The sequence below is a fragment of the Dipodomys merriami genome, unplaced genomic scaffold (genome assembly GCF_024711535.1).
Source record: "Dipodomys merriami isolate MVZ:Mamm:240054 unplaced genomic scaffold, mDipMer1.0.p SCAF_44, whole genome shotgun sequence".
NCBI classification, from domain to species: Eukaryota; Metazoa; Chordata; class Mammalia; order Rodentia; family Heteromyidae; genus Dipodomys; species Dipodomys merriami.
In genome coordinates this window covers 12,136,421-12,150,614 of record NW_027206002.1, presented here as the reverse complement: position 1 = coordinate 12,150,614, position 14,194 = coordinate 12,136,421, and the positions used below count along the sequence as shown (strand labels likewise).

At 62.9% G+C, this 14,194-nt stretch overlaps 1 protein-coding gene across 1 annotated transcript in view; it reads right to left on the bottom strand.

Moving 5' to 3' along the window:
- Window positions 1-14,194, bottom strand: part of Wwc1 (WW and C2 domain containing 1) — a 46,645-nt gene that overhangs the window by 9,563 nt on the left and 22,888 nt on the right. Inside the window, exons 6-16 of the mRNA XM_069993977.1 lie at window positions 12,773-12,902; window positions 11,911-12,057; window positions 11,121-11,194; window positions 9,994-10,215; window positions 8,437-8,526; window positions 7,358-7,830; window positions 5,560-5,668; window positions 5,074-5,154; window positions 4,006-4,092; window positions 3,168-3,363; window positions 913-1,053 (exon numbers count right to left, since the gene is read on the bottom strand). Of these exons, the coding sequence (XP_069850078.1) occupies window positions 913-1,053; window positions 3,168-3,363; window positions 4,006-4,092; window positions 5,074-5,154; window positions 5,560-5,668; window positions 7,358-7,830; window positions 8,437-8,526; window positions 9,994-10,215; window positions 11,121-11,194; window positions 11,911-12,057; window positions 12,773-12,902 (1,750 nt within the window). The remainder of the gene's footprint in view (window positions 1-912; window positions 1,054-3,167; window positions 3,364-4,005; window positions 4,093-5,073; window positions 5,155-5,559; window positions 5,669-7,357; window positions 7,831-8,436; window positions 8,527-9,993; window positions 10,216-11,120; window positions 11,195-11,910; window positions 12,058-12,772; window positions 12,903-14,194) is intronic.

Below are 14,194 nucleotides of genomic sequence, written 5' to 3'. Positions count from 1 at the left end.
AAGACGTTCAGGGACAGTGCCCAGGCCTAGAGTTCAAGTCCAGGACTGGCAAAAAAGAAGAAGAAGAAAAAATTATAGGTCTTTGTTCCTCTCACCAGCAATTCTGATGATTACACCGTTAGCTAGCAAATGAACTCGGGGTCCAGGATGGGGAAGGAAGGAAAGAGCAGAAAAATTACAATGGACATGGCAGCTCACAGGGTAGTCCTAACTGTGCGGGAGGCAGACATCTGGAGGACTGTGGTCCAAGGCCAGGCTAGGCAAGTTATGAGCCTACCATCCCAGAGAAGCTGTTTGTGGTGGCTCACACCTGTAACCCCAGCTATCTAGGAAGCACAGGCAGAAGGATCTTAGTCTGACAGTAGTGGACAAAAGAACTAAAAGTGAGAAGGAGCCGGATGCAGGCGGCTCACACCTGTCATCCTAGCTGTTCAAGGGGCTGAAGATCTGAGTGTTAGGGTTCGAAGCCAGCCCGGGTAAGAGAGTCCGTGAGATTTGTATCTCCAATAAACCGCCAGAAAACCAGAAGTGGAGCTGTGGCTCAAAGTGGTAGAGCGCTCGCCTTGACTAAAAAAAAAAAAAGAAAAAGCTCAGGGCAGTGTCTAGGCCCTGAGTTCAAACCCCATGACAGATCCCCTCCCCTCCTCCCCACCAAAACCGTGGAAAGGGCCAAAAGGGAGATGGCCAAGTGGTGGAGGAACTTCTTTGCAGATAAGCCGAAAACAACAGAAACGGAACAACCGAGGGCCTGGGCTACGGTGCGCACCCCGAGTTTAGAGAAGACAGAGAAGGGGTACCCCAAACGCAGAGAGGAGCGAGGAGGTGGGGGGAGGGAGGGAGCGCCACACCCCACGGCCTGCAGGGGGCTCCCAGCCCTGCTTCTGAAGGCCCAGTCTGCTGAGCCCCGCTTACCGTGTTTGCGGGGCCTGGGGACCCCGCAGCTGGGGCCTCCCTGCTCAGCCTCCCCAAGTCTTGCGAGCTCAGAAGGTTGTACCAGCAGGTGAAGCTCTCCCCAGACCGGCAGATCTCGGCGAGGCTGATCTGAGCTCCTCCCTGCAGAGACAGAAAGGAGAGGGGTCCTGGGGATGGGCTCGGCGGGGGCTGGGTGCGGGTTTTAATCCGGCTGCATGGGACCGCCGAGAACCACACAGCCATTTATGGTGCCCGGATGGCAGGCCGCTGGCCGCGCCTGGCCGGTGGCTCTGACTGCGGTGTGGAGGGGCAGGCGGGACTCTAGGCCCTCGGGGGAGTGGCGGCCTGCCATCTCAGGAAATCAGCCGTGTGATCTCTACACGGAGTGCGTGGTCACAGCCACACAGAGGAACAGAGTCCGCTGCGTCCAAGTGTGTCTTTGGGGGTTTTGGTATGAGGGGGATGATGTTGGGGCCTCGCTCCTCTGCTAAGCAACTGCTCTGCCCCTTCAAGTTACTGTTTTATTGATTCATTTATTATTTTATTTGTCAGTACCGGGGCTTGAACTTGGGGCCTGGGTGCTGTCTTCTTACGCTTTTCTTTGCTCCAAGCTGGCACTTTACCACTTGAGCCACAGCTCCACTTCTGGCTTTTTGGTGGCTCACTAGTGATTAAAAGGGACTCACGGCCGGGCGCCGGTGGCTCACGCATGTCATCCTAGGTACTCAGGAGGCTGAGATCTGGGGATCGAGGTTCAAAGTCAGCCTGGGCAGGAAAGTCCATGAACCACCAGAATACCGGAAATGGCGCTGTGGTAGAGCGCTGGTAGAGCACTGGCCTTGAGCCCAAGAGCTCAGGGACAGCGCCCAGGCCCAGAGTTCAAGTCCCACAATCAACAACAACAAGAACAACAAGAAAAAGACTCACAGTCTTCCCTGCCTAAGCTGGCTTCCAACCGTGACCCTTAGATCTCAGAATCTACAGTAGCTGGGATGATAGGTGTGAGTCGCTGGCACCGAGCACATTTTATTCTATTTTCTTGCTGAGATAGGGTCTCACTAACGTTGCCCAGGCCAGCTTCAAACTCTAGCTTCTTCTGCCTGTTTTGAGGACACAGGACCCAAGGCCACGCCCACCAAGCGCAGGGCCCAGACACTGCCCGATCTGGGTTCCACTGGAGCTGCTGATTTTAAGAACAGATGGGGGATTCCACAGCCCAACAGTTCTGGGAGATTCCACGTGGGTCTGCGTGGGAGCGTGACAACCCTCCTCCTGCCACAGAACCCGCAGCCTGGCGTCCAGACCCCGGGGGCCTGCCCCAGTGCCCACGGGGGGCAGAGGGTTCCCATGGGTCCCAGTAGGGACCACGCAGCAGAGGGGCTTTGCCTGCTGCCGTAGCAACAGAGGCTGGGGGAGGAAGGGCATCCGCTTGGGAGGAGCAGATGGGATCCAGTCCTTCTCCTCGCTTAGCGGCTGCTTCGCTGGAGACGCCCTGGAAAGTGCTTGCGTTCATTCAGAAGCGCCCGGCCGCCAACGCTTCATCTCCAGCTGCACCCACGGAGCCCTTGCTGGCTTCAGATGCCACATGGGGGGCGGGGGTGGGAGGGGGCTGCCAGTGAGCGCTGCCCGGATTCACTGACAGCTCCGGCCGAGGGACGGGCTTCCCTCTCCGGTGACCCCATTTCCTGGCTGGCATGCAGTATCTTTTTTTGTTGTTGTCAGTTCTGGGGCTTGAACTCTGGGCCTGGGAGCTGTCCCTCAGCTCTTCAGCTCAAGGTGAGCACTCTACCGCTTGAGCCACAGCACCACTTCTGGTTTTCTAGTGGTTTATTGGAGATAAGAGGCTCACGGACTTTCCTGCCCAGGCTGGCTTTGAACCGTGATCCTCAGATCTCAGCCTCCTGAATAGCTGGGATGACAGGCGTGAGCCACGGCGCCGGCTCGGCATGCAGTATCTTATACCATGCGTATCGCTGCTTCCCTGTCCGTGCTCCGCAGCTCCTGGCGCACAGCCCTGTATTTGTGGCGCTGTTCTGGGGTGGGGGGTGAAGGAGGGACGGGGGCGGGCTGCCATGGGTGCTCAGCACGCGTGGACACCTGCTCCACATCCCAGTTGCACCAAACAAGATCTAGAAACGGGGCTAATGCTCCACCCCCCCCCACCCGCCTCTCCTTCCCGCCTTGAGGCTGGACAGCAAGTGGACAGACGGACGGACAGACGGACGGACAGACGGACGGACGGACGGGGTCCTCACCAGGCACTCCTCGGGGTGGCTGGCGTCAGAGGCACACAGGTCCACTCGTAAGGTCTTCTGGTGAAGGGCGGGGTAGGACATGGACACCCAGAAGGCCTCGTTGAACACCAGGGTGGCGGCGGCGGCGGCCAGGGGCCGGGTGCGGAACAGGCAGGCGCTGCTCTCTGGGCAAGGAAGGATGGCCACGCGGAAGTTCCTGGAGGGACGGGACGGGACCCCGCTCAGCCGGGACGCGCGGCGGGGCTCCCGGTGCCCTGCCCAGGGTGCGGCGCGACGTGGCATCATCTCCCCGGCCGCCCCCAGGGGCTCTGGATCTCGGAGCGGGCCGAGCCCCAGGCAGCGTGCAGAGGCCCAGGGAAGACCCCAAGAGCCAGCAAGGGCAGAGGTCTCACCCCTGCAGAGGGCACTGGGATTGTTATGCCAACCACAGAGCCGGCCTCGGACCCCGAGCCTCCCTCCTAGGCCCCACGTTCCTACAGGTGTCGAGGTGAGAGGTCACTGGCACGCGGCACGCAGGTGTCCGCGGCTGGCGGGGGACACGCGGCGGCTGGTGCGCCCGGGCGGCCCTCCGAGGCTGACCTGCAGCAGCCCCGTGCGGGCGGCTCTGCCGGGACAGAGCAGGGAATCTAAGCACGGGATCCCGCGGCACCACCTGCAAACACGGGTCCCACGGCTTCCTCCTCCCCCACGGAAACCCAGCATCTGTGTGCCGGTCTCGCTGCTCTGGGTGGGAATCCCAGCGCCACGCTCCGGGAGAGCAGAGAGGAAGCAGACACCGTGTCCTACACAGGTGGGGCGGGGGGACGGCGCCGGGGGCGGGGGCGGCGGCAGCACTCACACTTTCCGGCCGAGCTGGGGGGACAGCGCAGAGAGGCCGCGCAGCCGTCCGATCAGTATGGCGAACTGCTTACTCTTCTCATCGTACCTGAGAGGAGAGGGGGAAGGACCTGCTGTGGGCCACACACTGGACTCTCCCTCTGCCTGCTTGTCCGTCTGCCTGCCTGCCCGTCGGTCTGTTTGCCTGCCTGTCTGCCCTCCTGCCAACCTGTCTGTCTCTCTGTCTGCCAGCCTGTCTGTCTGTCTGCTTGCCTGTCTTGTCTGTCTGCCTGCCCATCTGTCTGCCCATCTGTCTATCTGTCTGCCCGCCTGCCCACCCATCTGTCTGTCTGCCTGCCTGCCTGTCGATCGATCTCTCCTGGGGACTATAGTGATTCACATGCACAGCTCTGCTGCCCAGGTGAATTTTTAAATACAGGCCAAGTGTGTGTGGAAGATCCTGACGCTAAAATGTTGGCAATAAGTTCCAAAAAACCACACAAAAAGCAAAAACAAAAACAAACAACAACAACAACAACAACCCCCCTCCCAAAAAAACCAAAAAAGCCAAGCCAGGGCGCTGGTGGCTCACGTCTGTAATCACAGCTGCTCAGAGGGCTGAGCTCTGAGGATCACGGTTCAAAGCCATCCCGGGCAATGAAGTCCGTGAGACTCTTGTCTCCAATAAACCACCAGAAAACTAGAAGTTGGCGCTGTGGCTCAAGTGATAGAGCACTCGCCTTGAGCTGAAGAGCTGAGGGACAGCGCCCAGGCCCAGAGTTCAAGCCCCAGGACAGACACACTCATGAGGCAGCGGAGGTCATTCCCAACCCCTCCCCCCAACAAAGAGAGCATGATGCGGGCGTCAAGCCAACCCGGGCAGCAGCCCCCGGCCACCCAGCACCCTGCGCTCCCCTGGGAGGCGGGGACAGCTGGCAGCTCCGTGGCTGGAAACCCACGGTGGCCGGCGGGGCCAGGGCGCTGCCCCGGCCCGCAGGATCACGGAGTCACGGGCGGGTCCTTGGGCAGGGCCGCCCTCGGCCCGCCCTGCCACCCCGCCCCCATCCCGTCCCCCAGCCCCCCCACTCACTTCAGGGTGATCTGAGCGCGAGCGGTGCCCCCAGAGGCTTCTGATTCGCCGTCAAACGCGGCGGCTTCGGAACTGCCCAGTCTGGAAGGCAGCAGGGCTGGGGTCAGCCTCCCTGTGGGGTCAGGGGTCAGCCTTCCTGTGGGGTCAGGGGTCAGCCTCCTCACAGTGATGGGGAAGCAGGGTTCTCCCCGCCAGGCTGGAGTGCCTGCCACCCCTGTTTCCTGGGGTCTCCTATCTGGCTCATAAATGCTTTCTAAGTCGCTCAGGGCTGGCCCTGCCCAGCCTCCTCCTCCTGTCTGCCTCCTCCCACCGCCCCACACAGGGCTGAGCAGGGCACTGACAACTCCCTCCCCGGCCTCCACACGCCTCCCCGGCCTCCACACGCCTCCCCGGCCTCCACACGCCTCCCCGGCCTCCACACGCCTCCCCGGCCTCCACACGCCTCCCCGGCCTCCACACGCCTCCCCGGGGCCCTCGGGGACGCACCTCTGCGCAGAGGCCTTGTACACGCCACTGTCCCCAGCCACCGACTCGTCGGACACGGCGGCGGAGACACAGGCCGCATTCAGGCCGCAGCCCGGAGCCGCACCCACCGCTGTGGGGAGGGGGGAGAGGCGGGCTCAGAGAGCAAGACCACCCGCCCGCACCCCTGCGGGCACGGCCCCGCTCCTGCGGGGCTGCGGAGAGCGGGGCTGGCTCATCTTTGTACTCATGCTGACCCCAAAGCAGCATGGTCTGGGTGATTTCTGCCCCGACTAGCTGGGCTTGCAGGCGTGAGCCCTGGGCCCGGCCTACAGAAAGGTTTCTCCATGCACCCTGGGGTACCAGCCGTCCACGGAACTGCACACACCTCTGAACTCCCAGCAAGGCCCCTGCTGCTTCAGGCGAGGAAGACAGAGGCGACTTTATGTTTAACAGCTGGGGGAGGGGGCTGGAGCCGAGGGCCAAGCGAACCCCACCACTGTCCTGCGCCCCAAAGTCCTGGGCTGACAGGAGAGCGCGGGGCACGCACCTCCTCCCTGCTGGGTCAGCTTCTAGAACCATCCACACGGAGCTTCTCGGGATGGGGGAGGGGACACTTGCTCTGCCTGCCCTCCCCCTGCCCGCCCCAGCCCTGGCGCTGGGGACAGGTGGAGCAGACAGGTGACATCTGGCCTCCAGGGGGTCCCCCCCCACCCCGGGGGGTCGGACGGGAACAGCCCGCACTGGGAGACCTCAGCCCCAGCCTCGCTCCCACTGGTCAGTCCTGGACGAGGCGCCTGCCGGTCCCCGGACACGCTGTGACGTGGGGTCTGAGCAGGGGGCCATCCCACCGGGGCCCAGGGGCTAGCCTCAGACCTTCTGCCACCCCATTGTGTGTCCGTCTGTGGAACCCACACCGGCTGGTGCCTCTGGAATGTTCTTTCTCACACCATGCAGGGGAGGGGTCAGATCAGTCTCCCCCTCCCCCCCAGTTCCCTAAGGGCCGACCTCGGGTTCTGGCTGTGTTAGGAGGAAATCCCGCCTCGTTCCCTCAGCCCACGGGGCCTGGCGTGAGCGGAACCGCCAGCCCTGCCCCACACGCCCGCGGGCGCCCCTGCTGCCCGGCCCCGATCCTGCTCCGGGGGCAGTGCGTCCGTCTCTGTCCCCACACGAGCTGGCACAGAGCAGAGGCCACGCCCGCCGGCCCCAGAGCTCCCCACGGGACGTTGCTGCTGGATACCCGGACAGATGAATTTGGGGTGTCTGTTCGACTGGGCAGGAGCAAAACCACTGGGGGAAATCCCTTTGCTGCCTGTCACCCTAGCTACTGAGATCTGAGCATCGAAGCCAGCCCGGACAGAAAGCTCCAGGTGCTTATGTGCTAGCCTCGAGCCAAACAACAACAAAACAACCGAACAACAGCGCCCAGGCCCGGAGCCCAGGCCCCAGGACCAGCACAGAAACCAACAACAGCCGCTCTTTATCTAGGAGGGCCCAGGGCCCGGGGCCCGGGTGTGCGCCTGCCAGGTGTGGGAGTCCTCCAGCCTGTAAAGACGCACGCATGGAACTGGACAGTGACCACCGCAGGGCCAGAGTGCAGGGCAGCCTCTGCCAGCTGCCCACGTCTGCACACGGCCCCTTCCACCTCCGCCAGCTGCCCACGTCTGCACACGGCCCCTTCCACCTCCGCCAGCTGCCCACGTCTGCACACGGCCCCCTTCCACCTCGGCCAGGCCTCCCCCCCCCCCCGCCAGCTTCCTCCCCCTGCACACGGCCCCCTCCCCCCCGCCAGCTGCCCACGTCTGCACACGGCCCCCTCTACCTTGGGCGGTCACTCCTGGCTCCTCCAGCCGGTGTCTCTCCCGCAGGCCGCCACCGCCACCACCAAGGCTCAGCCCACAAAGGGCGGCGCTCAGTTCCAGATCGTCCACCTCCAAGGGGATGAGGAAGGCGTCCGAGGCCAGAAGGGGGTCGGCCAAGAGCGGGGAGCAGGGAGGGGACGGGGAGGAGAGGGAGGAGCGTGGGGACAGGGAGGCGATGGACTTGGGGGTGCCCGGGGCTGGCGGGCGGGTCCGGGGCACCTGGCCCTCCGGGATGGCGGCTCTGCAGCCCGAGGGCAGGAAGCCGGCCGCCCCCTCCAGGAGCAGAAGCTCCACCCGGCTCTGCAGCTCGCAGCCCGGCCCCAGGGGGTCGCAGCGGAGGTCGGTGGCGCTGGCCGACGTGGACGAGTCCAGGCTGGAGGTGAGGGAGCCCAGGCTGCTGCCGGAAGACAGGGACTGTGCGCTGCTGGAGAGGCTGGGGGAGGGCAGGGGGAGGGTGAGGGCCGCCGGGACTCCGGGGAGCACCACGTCTCCCCCCCAAGTATGCCGTGTGCCCCCATTCCCCTGAAGAATAAAATTCAAGACCCTGGCAAATGCCGGCCGTCCTTGTCACCACAGAAAGCCTAAAAAGGCCGAGTGCAGGCCGGGTGCTGTGGCTCACGCCTGTCATCCCAGCTACTCAGGAGGCTGAGATCTGAGGATCGCGGTTCAAAGCCAGCCTGAGCAGGAAAGTCCGAGAGACTCTTATCTCCAATAAACCACCAGAAAATCAGAAGTGGTGCTGTGGCTCAAGCGGTAGAGCGCTCGCCTTGAGCTGAAGAGCTCAGGGACAGTGCCTAGGCCCAGAGTTCAAACCCCAGTACCACCAAAACGAACATTCCCCGATGCGGGCAGGAAACGCCATCTGTACGCCATGGCCCAGCCTCGAGGCCCAGGACGGAGACTGAGTCTCAGACGCTCGAGCACCTGCCCAGGGCCGCGCCAGTCCTGCTTGAAGACCGGCGCTCCCGACTGCCACACGCACGCCGCAGCCAGTGAGGGCAGAGGCCACGCCGGGGACGCTCGCCCACCCCACACCCACCTCCTGAGCTGGCCGTGCAGCGCCGTCACCAGCCGCGAGGCTTCCTCTAGCTCCCGCACCAGCTGGATCCTCCTATCCGTCAGCGTTAGCCTGCGGGGAGAAGTCACGCTCAGGCTGCCCACGGCCCCGCAGCCCACGCACACTGACCGACCCAAAGACCCAGAGCTAGTGCCGGTGGCTCACGCCTGTCATCCTAGCCACTCGGGAGGCTGAGATCTGAGGACCGCGGTTCAAAGCCAGCCCGGGCAGGAAAGTCGGTGAGACTCTTATCTCCAATGAATCACCAGAAAACCGGAAGTGGCGCTGTGGCTCAGCGTAGAGCGCTCGCCTTGAGCTGAAGAGCCGAGGGACAGCGCCCAGGCCCAGAGTTCAAACTCCAGTACTGGTGAGCACACGTGTGTACATGTATGTACACACACAGCATACATGTACGTGCACGTGTGTACACACACATACACACAAAGCAACAGATGAGTAATATAACTACAGGGTTACAAAACATTTAGAGGCTCTACTTCCTCTACTTCTGGAAAGTTCCTTCGCTGCTGGGAAGCTGATGGCAGCCATTGTGGAAAACCCTGTGTTGAGCAGGAAGTAAAAGGAGCCGCATGCGCTATGGTCTGCTGCAGCCTGCCAGGCGGGCCTTGCGCCTCGGTTTCCCATCCCCGCGGGACCTTTCCACCCTGGTCCTGAGCAGTCTTGGGGTTGCCAGCCCTCTGCACACGGGGGTTCATGAACACGAGAGCCCTGTTCCCCTCCCCCCTCCCTGGGGGTTAGCTCTGCTTTCTGTTCACCATTGCCATAGTGCTCGTCCCTGACACCACATACGTGCTGAACAAAAAGGTACGACTGCACTGCCCGCCCCCCCGTGCCGTGGTGACTTGGTGATACCTCCTTTGCTGTCTGTACCTCTTTCCTTTACAGTGCCGTTCCTGGGGCTTGAACTCAAGGCCTCGGTGCTGACCCTGAGATTTCTGTTTTGCTCAAAGCTGGCACTCTACCACTTGGACCACAGCTCCCCTTCCAGCTTTTTTGCTGGTTCTTTGAAGATGAGAGTCTCACAAGCTATCCTACCCAACCTGGCTTCAAACCTCAATCCTCAAACCCCGCCTCCCAAGCAGCAGGGATGCTGGGTGAGCCCCCGGCGCTGGGCTTGCCGCCAACCCCGTGGATCACCCGGGTCTGCGGACGCGATATTGGGGGCTGGCTGTCCAACCACCCAGGCCCTGGGAGGACACAGGAAGTGGAATGACCACCACCTGCTTTGAAACGTTTGCTGCTGCTGTCTGTTTTCTTTCTTCGGTGCTGGGGATAACAGAACCCAGGGCTTTGCTTATACCAGGCAAGCACTCTATGGCAGCGCTTCACCTCTAGCCCTTGGAAGGGTGGACTTCCGAAAGCCGGCACCAGGTGGCCGTTTTGGAAACGTGAGTCCCCATGGAAAGCACGAGGACGGCTCCAGCCTTGCCCTTCTGCCCCATTGGGCCTGCAGGACAGATGGAGGCCCGTCTGTCCGTCCCCCCGCGTCTCCCCCGCCCCCCTGATCCCCGGCCCCACCTCTCGGCCAGCGCCTTGCTCTGCGTGTCCCGGGCGGCCTCCAGGTCCTTCTCCAGCCGCTCCAGCTCGCCCTGGCTCTGCTCCCGGGGGCCGGTGAAGCGCATCTCCTTGAGCAGCTGCTCCTTCTCGCTGAGGAGGACCAGCCGGTCCCTCTCCACGTCCAGCGCCCCAGGCCAGGCCTCGCCGTCCAGCCTGGCCAGCTGGATCTTCAGCACGGCGATCCTGAGGACCGAGGGGGTGAGGGTGAGGCTCGGGAGCCGCAGCGTGGCGGGCTCGGGGAGGGGGCCGCGTCCCTGGGGCTGCACGAGGGTGAGGGCCGTCACATCCAGGCCCGCCCCGTGCCCTGGGGCCGCATGCCGTCTCCAGGGAACGCGCCTTGCCCCGCGTCCACTGCAGAGCTGGCGCTGTGGGGATGGGGTACAGACGCGGGGTCGCGTCCTCGGCCCTGCCCCCCGCGGCCCAGCTCCCCTGGGCTGGGCGAGCCCCCAGCCCTGCTACTATGAGAGCGGCCTCAGGCGTGCCTGGCCTTTGTTCGGGGGGACACGCGTTAGAACGCTGAGCTTGGGCACGGCGCTGCGGCTCAGCGGCCAGGCGCTGCTTTGCACGCACGAGGCCCTGAGCCAACCCCAGCAGCAACCGGAAAATCAGATTTTGGCGGGGTCAGTTGTGGGGCTTGAACTCTGGACCTGGGCGCTGGTCCCTCAGCTCTCCAGCTCAAGGCAAGCGCTCTACCGCTTGAGCCACCGCGCCACTTCTGGTTTTCTGGGGGTTCATCGGAGTAAGAATCTCATGGACTCTCCTGCCCAGGCTGGCTTTGAACCGTGATCCTCAGATCTCAGCCTCCCCAGTAGCTAGGATGACAGGCGGGAGCCACCAGCGCCCGGCCGGAAAATCAATTTAGTACCAGAAGTTCGCAGCACCGAGCCTGGCCTGCTAGAGTACTGACCAAGAGCCGAAGGGAGGCCCGGCGGCCTGGGCCCCTCTCCTCTCCAACCAGCCGCAGAGGGCCGGAGCGGAGGGCGGGGCCAGCGCTGAACAAAAAGCCAAGCAAGGCTGCAAGGCCTTGAATTCAGGCCCCAGCACTGGTGTGTGTCCCCCCCCTCCCCCTTCCCCCTCCCCCCCAGTACCGTCTCTTCGCCTCTTCGTAGCGAAGCTGCAGCCTGACCTTCTCAGCCAACTGGTTGTTGCTGCCACCGCAGAACTAGGGGACGAGGAGAAAGCCAGGGCTGGAGTCTCGTGAGCTCGGGGCGGGGGGGGGGGGAGGAGGGAGGGGCAGGGGGCGCAGCCCAGCAAAAGCACTTTGCTTCCTCGCGGCTGGCCCCAAACTCAGATGTCTGACAGATCAAGAAGAGCAGCGCCCTGGGCCTGGGTGTCACGGTACGGCCCCAAGCGGCTCAGAGCCACAGAGCTGGGGGAGGGACAGGGGGGGCACCCGCAAGAATGCAGCCAGAACGGAGGTGCTGGCGGCTCACGCCCAGCTATTTAGGAGGCTGCGACCTGAGGACTGCAGTTCAAAGCCGGCCCGGGGAAGGAAAGTCTGCGAGACTCTCGTCTCCACTTAACCACCAAGAAGCCAGAAGTGGAGCTGTGGCGAAAGCGGGAGAGCACCAGCCCGGCTCCTCAGACTGGCAGAAATGAAAAAAAAATACAAATCTGGGGATGGGGGCGGGTGGGGGGGGTCCACAGAAACCTCAGCAGGCTGCAATTAGGCATGAAACGCTGGGAGAGTGTGGAGAAGGTTCTAGAAGGTAGGATGTGCACCGATTCTGCAGCTCACAGGTGGACATCAGGGTGATAGGGGGAAGAACCCAGAGAAGGCACCGTGTCCCTGCATGCCACCGCCGAGCGCAGCTGGCCTGCGGTCGGGGCGTGGAGTGGGGCCCGGGAGGGGGCACAGGCCCCGCCCCGCACACTCACGCTTCCGGAAACGTCCGTCTGCGAGCTCACGTCTAGGAACTGCTTGGGCAGCGGGCAGCCTGAGCTGTCCAGGGAGCCGCTGCTGGACCACGGGTCCGAGCCAGACCCCCGCTCGGGGTGGAAGCCGTCCCTCAACGCGGCCAGGCTCTGTGGTGGGGGAGAGACGGGGCGGGTGGGCACGGAGCCTCCGGCGGGGAGGGCGCTCTGTGGTTATGGGGAGGGTTTCCTCGGTTTCCCTGTCTGGAGCCCACGCTGGCCCCACACGTGATCCAGGTGGCGAAGAGTCCCGAGGAAGCTGCCTGCATCCTGACTCTATCTGCCAGGGTGTGTTTGCTCCGCTCATTCCCCGCTGTGTGACCTGAGAGCCCCGATGAACCTCTCTGAGCCCCAGAGTCCTCTCCCGTAAAGCAGGAACCCTGCTGTTCTCTCCCCCAAATCCACCCGTGTTCCCTACACGCCTCAGACCACAGCAGCGCCTCCACCATGACCCTCCACCGAGAGGAGGGTGGGCGGCGTGGAATTTTCCACTGGTGACTTGAGGTTGGTGCCGAGGGGAGGCTCCGGTCTGGGCTCTGGGGTCGGGTCCACCCCCAGCCTTCACTGCGTCCGGTCTTTTTCAGCTCAGGTCTGACAGTTCTGCCCCTGGCTCCCCTCCTCCTGACACCTTCCAAATAGCCGGGATGCCAGGCGCTTGCTGGCACGCGTGGGTGAATGGTTGAGATGGGGCCATTCTTTTGCCTGGGCTGGGCTCCAATCCAGTGACGCAGGGGCCTGAGTTGAGGGTTTGGGGATGCTGAGTCTCTGGGGATGGTTTGTCCGGGCCATGGTGGGGGGGAGGGGGGAGGGGGAGGGGCTCACACACCTTAATGAGGTCTTGCTTCTCCTTCTCCCCGCAGGTGACGGCTCTCCTGATGGCTTCCGTCTCTCTTAAGACAGCCCGGGCCTCGTCCAGTTGGTAACCTCCCTCCGCGTCAGACATCTTCCTGTCGATTCTGCCAGACAGGAAGTGGCAGGTCAGGCACCTGACCTGGGGGCGGGGCCGTGGGGCGGGAGAGCGCATGCGGGGCGGGCGGGGGGCGCAGCTGCGTGGTGCCGGGCCGGGGCGGGGGTCTGAGAGGGAGGCCAGGCCCCTGCCTCCACGCAAGGCCGCAGGGCTCCGGCTGCCCGGCCGGCCCCGTGGAAGAGAGCTGTCCGCTGGGCGCTGAAATGCCTCGACCCCCTTTCCTCAGGGCCCTGGGCAGCTGGGCTCCAGGAGGAAATGGGGTGGGGACAGGAGGAAATGGGGTGGGGACAGGCAGGGAGACAAGGGAGGGTCCCATGATGAACTCTGTGAACTTCGTTTTGGTCGTGGGGCTTGAACTCTGGGCCTGGGCGCTGTCCCTCAGCTCTTCAGCTCAAGGCGAGCGCTCTACCACTTGAGCCACAGCGCCACTTCCGGTTTCCTGGTGGTTCATTGGAGATAAGAGTCTCACAGACTTTCCTGTCAGGGCTGGCTTTGAACCGTGATCCTCAGATCTCAGCCTCCTGAGTAGCTAGGATGGCAGGAGTGAGCCACCAGTGCCTGGCTTCTGTGAATATTTTATCTCTAATTAAGCACAAAAAGAAGAAGGAGAAAGAGAAGAAGGAGGAGGAGGAGGAGGAAGAGGAAGAGAAGGAGAAAAGGAAGAAGAGGAAGAAGAGGAGGAAGAGAAGAAGAAGAAGGAGAAGGAGAAGGAGAAGGAGGAGGAAGAGGAGAAGGAGAAGAGGAAGAAGAGGGAGAAGGAGGAGGAGGAGAAGGAGAAGAGGAAGAAGAGGAAGAAGAGGAGGAGGAGGAGGAGAAGAAGAAGGAGAAGCAGCAGCAGCAGCAGGAGAAGGAAATGGAGCTGTGGCTTAAGTGGTACAGTGCTACCCTTGAGCAAAAAGCTCGGGGACAGCATTCAGACCCTGAGTTCAAGCCCTAGAACCAGACCAACAGCAACAACAAAAAGCCCACAAAAAACAACCAACCAAAAAAGAAAAACAAAAACAAACCCAACCCATTGTCGCCACCACCAAATGCTCCACGAGCAGAGCTCAGTAGCTCGGAGCTCCTGCCTCAGCCCTGACTTGGGGCTGGCTGTCTGGCTTTGGTCTTCCTCTAGAAAACGGAAAACTTCTCGAATAACGTCACCAAGAACAAGGAACCAGGGAGCTGGTCAGATGGGCTCCCTGTCCCCCCCCCCCCCCCGCTGGGCCACCCGCTGGGGTAGGGGGAGGGCCTGTCCGCCTGCGTCCCCTCCCAAGCTGGAGGGGAGCCAAGTGCAGG